General features: G+C 60.2%; 1 protein-coding gene across 1 annotated transcript in view; it reads right to left on the reverse strand.

The window, feature by feature from the left end:
* rpf1 (ribosome production factor 1 homolog) overlaps positions 1-3,381 on the reverse strand; it is a 25,178-nt gene extending 21,797 nt beyond the window's left edge. The window contains exon 1 of the mRNA XM_072510347.1: positions 3,129-3,381. Coding sequence (XP_072366448.1) covers positions 3,129-3,365 — 237 coding nt within the window. The 5' untranslated portion in view covers positions 3,366-3,381. The remainder of the gene's footprint in view (positions 1-3,128) is intronic.
* Between the last annotated feature and the right edge of the window lie 2,879 nt (positions 3,382-6,260).

The raw sequence follows: 6,260 nt of genomic DNA on the forward strand, positions 1-6,260 counted from the left end.
CCCCCCCCCTCCTCTCTCCCTCATTCCCCCCCTCCTCCTCTCTCCCTCATTCCCCCCTCCTCCTCCTCTCTCCTCATTCCCCCTCCTCCTCTCTCCCTCATTCCCCCCCTCCTCTCTCCCTCATTCCCCCCCTCCTCTCTCCCTCATTCCCCCCCTCCTCCTCTCTCCCTCATTCCCCGCCCTCCTCTCTCCCTCATTCCCCCCCTCCTCTCTCCCTCATTCCTCCCCCTCCTCTCTCCCTCATTCCCCCCCTCCTCTCTCCCTCATTCGCCCCCCTCCTCTCTCCCTCATTCCCCCCCTCCTCTCTCCCTCATTCCCCCCCTCCTCTCTCCCTCATTCCCCCCCTCCTCCTCTCTCCTCATTCCCCCCCCTCCTCTCTCCCTCATTCCCCCCCTCCTCTCTCCCTCATTCCCCCCCACCCCTCCTCTCATCCCCCCTCCACACCCCACATCCCCCCCTCCTCACACCCTCAATCCCCCCACCTCCTCCTCCCTCAACCCCCCCACCACCACCCACATCCCCCCCTCCCACACCCACATCCCCCCCCACACCTCACACCCACACCCCCCACCACTCACCCACCAACCCCCCTCCACACACCCACAACCCCCCCCACCACCACACACACCCCCCACCACACCCACACCCCCCCTCCACACACCCACCAACCCCCACCCCACACCCACCATCCCCCCACCACACATCCCCCACCTCTCCCCACCCCCCACCCCCACACCACCACTCCCCCACCACACCCCCCCAACCCTCCACCCACACCCACCAACCCCCCACCCACACCCACAACCCCCCCACCACCTCCACCAACCCCCACCCACCACCAACTCCCCCCACCACTCACCCCCAACCCCTCCTCCACACCCTCAACCCCCACCACCACCACACCCCCCACACACCCCCCCCACCCCACACACCCACCCACCCCCCCTCACACCCACATCCACCCCACCACCACCACTCTCCCACATTCCCCCCCACCACACACCCACAACCCCCCCCCACCACACACCCACCAACCCCCCCACCACACACCCACAACCCCCCACCTCACACCCTCATTCCCCCCTCCTCCACCACTCCCTCATTCCCCCCTCCTCCTCACTCCCACATCCCCCCCCCTCCTCCTCACTCCCTCATCCCCCCCTCCTCTCTCCTCAATCCCCCCCTCCACCACACCTCCATCCCCCCCCTCCTCCCTCCCACACCCCCCTCCTCCTCTCTCCCTCATTCCCCCCTCCTCTCTCCCTCATCCCCCTCCTCCTCTCTCCCTCATTCCCCCCTCCTCCTCTCTCCCTCATTCCCCCCCCTCCTCCTCTCCCTCATCCCCCCCCTCCACTCTCCCTCATCCCCCCCCCTCCTCTCTCCCTCATTCCCCCCCCCTCCTCCTCTCACCCTCATTCCCCCCCTCCTCCTCCTCTCTCCCATCCCCTCCATCCCCCTCCTCCTCTCCCTCATATCCCCTCCTCCCCCCACCTCCCCCTCTCTCTCTCCCTCATTCCCCCCCTCCTCCTCTCTCCCTCATCCCCCCCCCTCCTCTCCCCCTCATTCCCCCCCCCTCCACACTCCCTCATCCCCCCCCTCCACCTCACCCTCATTCCCCCCCTCCCTCCTCTCTCCCTCATTCCCCCCTCCTCCTCCTCTCTCCCTCATACCCCCCCTCCACTCTCCCTCATTCCTCCCCCTCCTCTCTCCCACTCCCCCCCCTCCTCCTCCTCTCTCCCTCATTCCCCCCTCCTCTCTCCCTCATTCCCCCCCCCTCTCTCCCTCATTCCCCCCCCTCCTCCTCTCTCCCTCATTCCCCCCTCCTCCTCCTCTCTCCCTCATACCCCCCTCCTCCTCCTCTCTCCCTCATTCCCCCTCCTCCTCCTCCTCTCTCCCTCATTCCCCCCCCTCCTCTCTCCCTCATTCCCCCCCCTCCTCTCTCCCTCCATTCCCCCCCCCTCCACCTCACTCCCTCATTCCCCCCTCCTCCTCCTCTCTCCCTCATTCCCCCCTCCTCCTCCTCTCTCCCTCATTCCCCCCTCCTCTCTCCCTCATTCCTCCCCCTCCTCTCTCCCTCATTCCCCCCCCCTCCTCCTCCTCTCTCCCTCATTCCCCCTCCTCTCTCCCTCATTCCCCCCCCCCTCTCTCCCTCATTCCCCCCCCCTCTCTCCCTCATTCCCCCCCCTCCTCCTCTCTCCCTCATTCCCCCCTCCTCCTCCTCCTCTCTCCCTCATTCCCCCCTCCTCTCTCCCTCATTCCCCCCTCCTCCTCCTCTCTCCCTCATTCCCCCTCCTCCTCTCTCCCTCATTCCTCCCCCTCCTCTCTCCCTCATTCCCCCCCCCTCCTCCTCCTCTCTCCCTCATTCCCCCTCCTCTCTCCCTCATTCCCCCCCCCTCTCTCCCTCATTCCCCCCCCTCTCTCCCTCATTCCCCCCCCTCCTCCTCTCTCCCTCATTCCCCCCTCCTCCTCCTCCTCTCTCCCTCATTCCCCCCTCCTCTCTCCCTCATTCCCCCCTCCTCCTCCTCTCTCCCTCATTCCCCCTCCTCCTCCTCCTCTCTCCCTCATTCCCCCCCCCTCCTCTCTCCCCCTCTCTCCCTCATTCCCCCCCCCCTCCTCTCTCCCCCTCTCTCCCTCATTCCCCCCCCCCCCTCCTCTCTCCCTCATTCCCCCCCCCCCTCCTCTCTCCCTCATTCCCCCCCCCCCCTCCTCTCTCCCTCATTCCCCCCCCCCCCTCCTCTCTCCCTCATTCCCCCCCCCCTCCTCTCTCCCTCATTCCCCCCCCCCCCCTCCTCTCTCCCTCATTCCCCCCCCCCCCTCCTCTCTCCCTCATTCCCCCCCCCCCCTCCTCTCTCCCTCATTCCCCCCCCCCCTCCTCTCTCCCTCATTCCCCCCCCCCCTCCTCTCTCCCTCATTCCCCCCCCCCCTCCTCTCTCCCCCCCCCTCCTCTCTCCCTCATTCCCCCCCCCCCTCCTCTCTCCCTCATTCCCCCCCCCCCTCCTCTCTCCCTCATTCCCCCCCCCCTCCTCTCTCCCTCATTCCCCCCCCCCCCCTCCTCTCTCCCTCATTCCCCCCCCCCCCCCTCCTCTCTCCCTCATTCCCTCCTCCCCCTCTCTCCCTCATTCCCCCACCTGCCGCCGGGCCCGCTTCCACCGCTGGAACATGAACTGCCGCCGCTGTTTGTTTTTAATCTCGGACACACTGAAGCTGGGCGGAAACTGGGCATCGGCTGGGCCCCGGGCTGGGCCTCGGCCTTTGCGCCCGCCTCTGGCCGCCGCGTTCCGGCCGCCGCCATCTTCTCCTGGCGCGCTCCTCCCTGCCGGCGCCGCCATCTTTTCCCGGCGCGCTCTCCCTGCCGGCGCCTCCATTTCCACTTCCGGGGATGGCCATCCCCTTCCCGCTTCCGGGGGTCGCCTGCTCTCACCCGCCACTTCCGTTTCCGGATGTCGCTGGCCACCGCCATTTCCGCTTCCGGGCGTCGTCAGCGCCTTCCCGCCACCGCCACCTGCTGGCGGGAGAGCGAGCTGCGGCTGGGCGCGGCGCGCATGCGTGGCCCCCGCTGCCCACTTCACCCCCATTGAGTGAAAATTGAAGGAAGGGACAAGGTGGAATCTTCACCATTGTTGCAAATCCTGCAAAGGGGCTGCAATGTCTGTAAAGCAGAGACCCGGAGCTCGATCTGGGGACTAGGGTTCGAATCCTGTTACTGCAGATGGTGAAATTTGCATTAAATTAAAAGTCTAAAGGTGACCATGAAACCGTTGCCGATTGTCGTAAAAATCCATCTGGTTCACTAATGTCCTTTTGGGAAGGAAATCTGCCGTCCTTACCCGGCCTGGCCTATACGTGCCGTCCAGACCCACAGCAATGTGGGTCTTAACTGCCCCCTCAAGGGCAATTAGGGATTGGCAATAAAAGCAGGCCCCCAGCCTGCGACGCCCACGCCCCATGAGCACATTTTTTAAAAGTAGGGACGTTTTGCTACAAGGTCTTAAGTCACAAACTCGACTACTGCGCTGCTCGTTTTTACCACATTTATGGTGTTTGAGTTTTGTTCCTGCTCTGTCAGCAATTACGCCCCAACCCCCCACCCCCTCTGTTACACATTCGTACCGATGTGCATTACTCACTGTGGTACCACCATGCCTCCACCACGGGGGTTTTATATTCCTGAAGGAGGGATATAAGAAGGTCTTGTGGTGATGTGGGGGTAGCGTCTCTATCTCTGAGCCAGTCAGCAACATATTTAGGGCTGGTTTAGCACAGGGCTAAAGAGCTGGCTTTTAAAGCAGACCAGCAGCGTTGGGTTCAATTCCCGTAGCAGCCTCCCCGAACAGGCGGCGGAATGTGGTGACTAGGGGCTTTTCACAGTAACTTCGTTTGAAGCCTACTTGTGACAGTAAGCGATTTTCATTTTGTTTTCATTTCAAGTCCCACTTCAGCCCATGCTGGTCACGATGGAGGTGTTCGAACTGTGGGGCCAGACGGGTTGATAATCAGCCTGTGGATCCTGCCAATGTTCCTGATGGCAGACGTTGAGAGTGGGAGGATTTCCTGGTCACAGTGCCCAAGGCGAAAGCACTGCGGCGCTCAGCCAAGCACAATCAATGAAGCCCATTGCCATTCCGATGGCTGTCCATGGTTGCCAATGCCCTCTTGGGGCACTGTACCTGAATGAAGAGGGGGAAGAAAGGTGATCCTTGTATTGGACAACTTTCAGACAAGATTCCTGAGGCTGATTCCTGGGACAAGGGGGTTTATCTTATGAGGAAATGTTGAGGGGAGGAGGTCTTGTGGTGCAGTGCGTGGCATCCCTGTGTCGGAGCAAGAAGCTCCGAGTTTGAGTCCCACCCCAGGACGTGATGGCCAAGGACATTGGGTTCGTAACACAGTCCAACAGCTTGAATGTCAACCTTCAAATCCGTCCAAACAAGCCAATGGCTAGTAGGAAGTGCAGGAGAGACTTCTGGTCGGCAACGCTTGCTGTGGAGTGGCATTCCTCAAGTTATAAACCTCTGGCGATAGATTAGCGACCTAACCCAGGAATACGAGCGATGGAAACAGGGTCACGTTTGCCTTAGTGCTGCACTAGGTGCGGGAAGAGAACTCGAATTGATGGGCTGAATGGCCTCCTCCTGCTCCTATTGTTTATGTTTCCAGAAGAACATGGGCATTTCGAGGCTGTCAGTGAGCTTACAACGTTAACTCTTTCCTGTCCAGAGAGGCTGCCAGACCTGCTGGGTTTTTCCAGACTTTTCTGTTTTTGGATCACAAAGTACATTATCTGGTCGTTATCCCGTTGCTGTTTGTGGGAGATTGCTGTGCACAAATTGGCGGTGTTTCCTATATTATAGCAGTGACGACAGTTCAAAAAAATAACGTATTGGTTACATAGAGCCATGGAATGTCCTGAATTTGTGGACGGCGTTCTATAAATGTAAGTTTTTTAAAAATCAATCTTTTTAAAAATAAATTTTGTGTACCCACTTCATTTCTTCCAATGAAGGGGCAATTTAGAGCCGGGATCGAACCTGGGACCTCTGCGCCGTGAGGCAGCAGTGCTAACCGATGCACCACCGTGCTGCCCTTAAAAAAATCAATCTTGCTGTTGGTGAGGTTAGCTAAACGTTAGTCGAGGTTCCTGTTCCTGATTGTGCTTCAGGGAATATTCCTGACGCCTGCCTGCTTCCAGACACTCCGTAGGGAGGGAAAACTCAGCTGTGGTGCTCCTTCCAGTGCTCATTGTCCGTCGGTAGCACCTGAACGTGCGTCTTGTGGGAGGGGCGGTTACAGGTGGACGAGACCCGCTCTTGCAGAGGGGGCACCCTCCCAGGGGTCTTTGTCTTGAAGAGAGGGAAGTGCGTGCGACCCTTCCGGAATAAAACGCTGCAAATGCGGAGCGGATTCGGGATCAGCATCTGGATGTTTAAGGACACCTTAGCCAAAATATTCTCTTCCCCTTAATGCTCGATCAATGACTCCAGAAGCGAGATTGGATGACAATTGAAGGCTTTATTGGACTAGATGTTTCCCCCAGCAGCGCAGGTACAGAATGCAGCTGCAAGGGAGACACAGGCTCTTATACTCCGCCTTACTGGGCGGAACCAGCATGCAGGCTTCACCAATAACATTGCTGTCTCAGGTACCTCCCACACCAATGGTCTTACAGCACCAACCTGGGTACCGTAATACCCCTAATACCGACTACCACATTCGCCCCCTGTTAAATAAAGTCTGGTGGTCTCGCGTTATACAGTGGTAGA

The sequence above is a fragment of the Scyliorhinus torazame genome, chromosome 7, assembly GCF_047496885.1.
Source record: "Scyliorhinus torazame isolate Kashiwa2021f chromosome 7, sScyTor2.1, whole genome shotgun sequence".
Taxonomy (NCBI): Eukaryota; Metazoa; Chordata; class Chondrichthyes; order Carcharhiniformes; family Scyliorhinidae; genus Scyliorhinus; species Scyliorhinus torazame.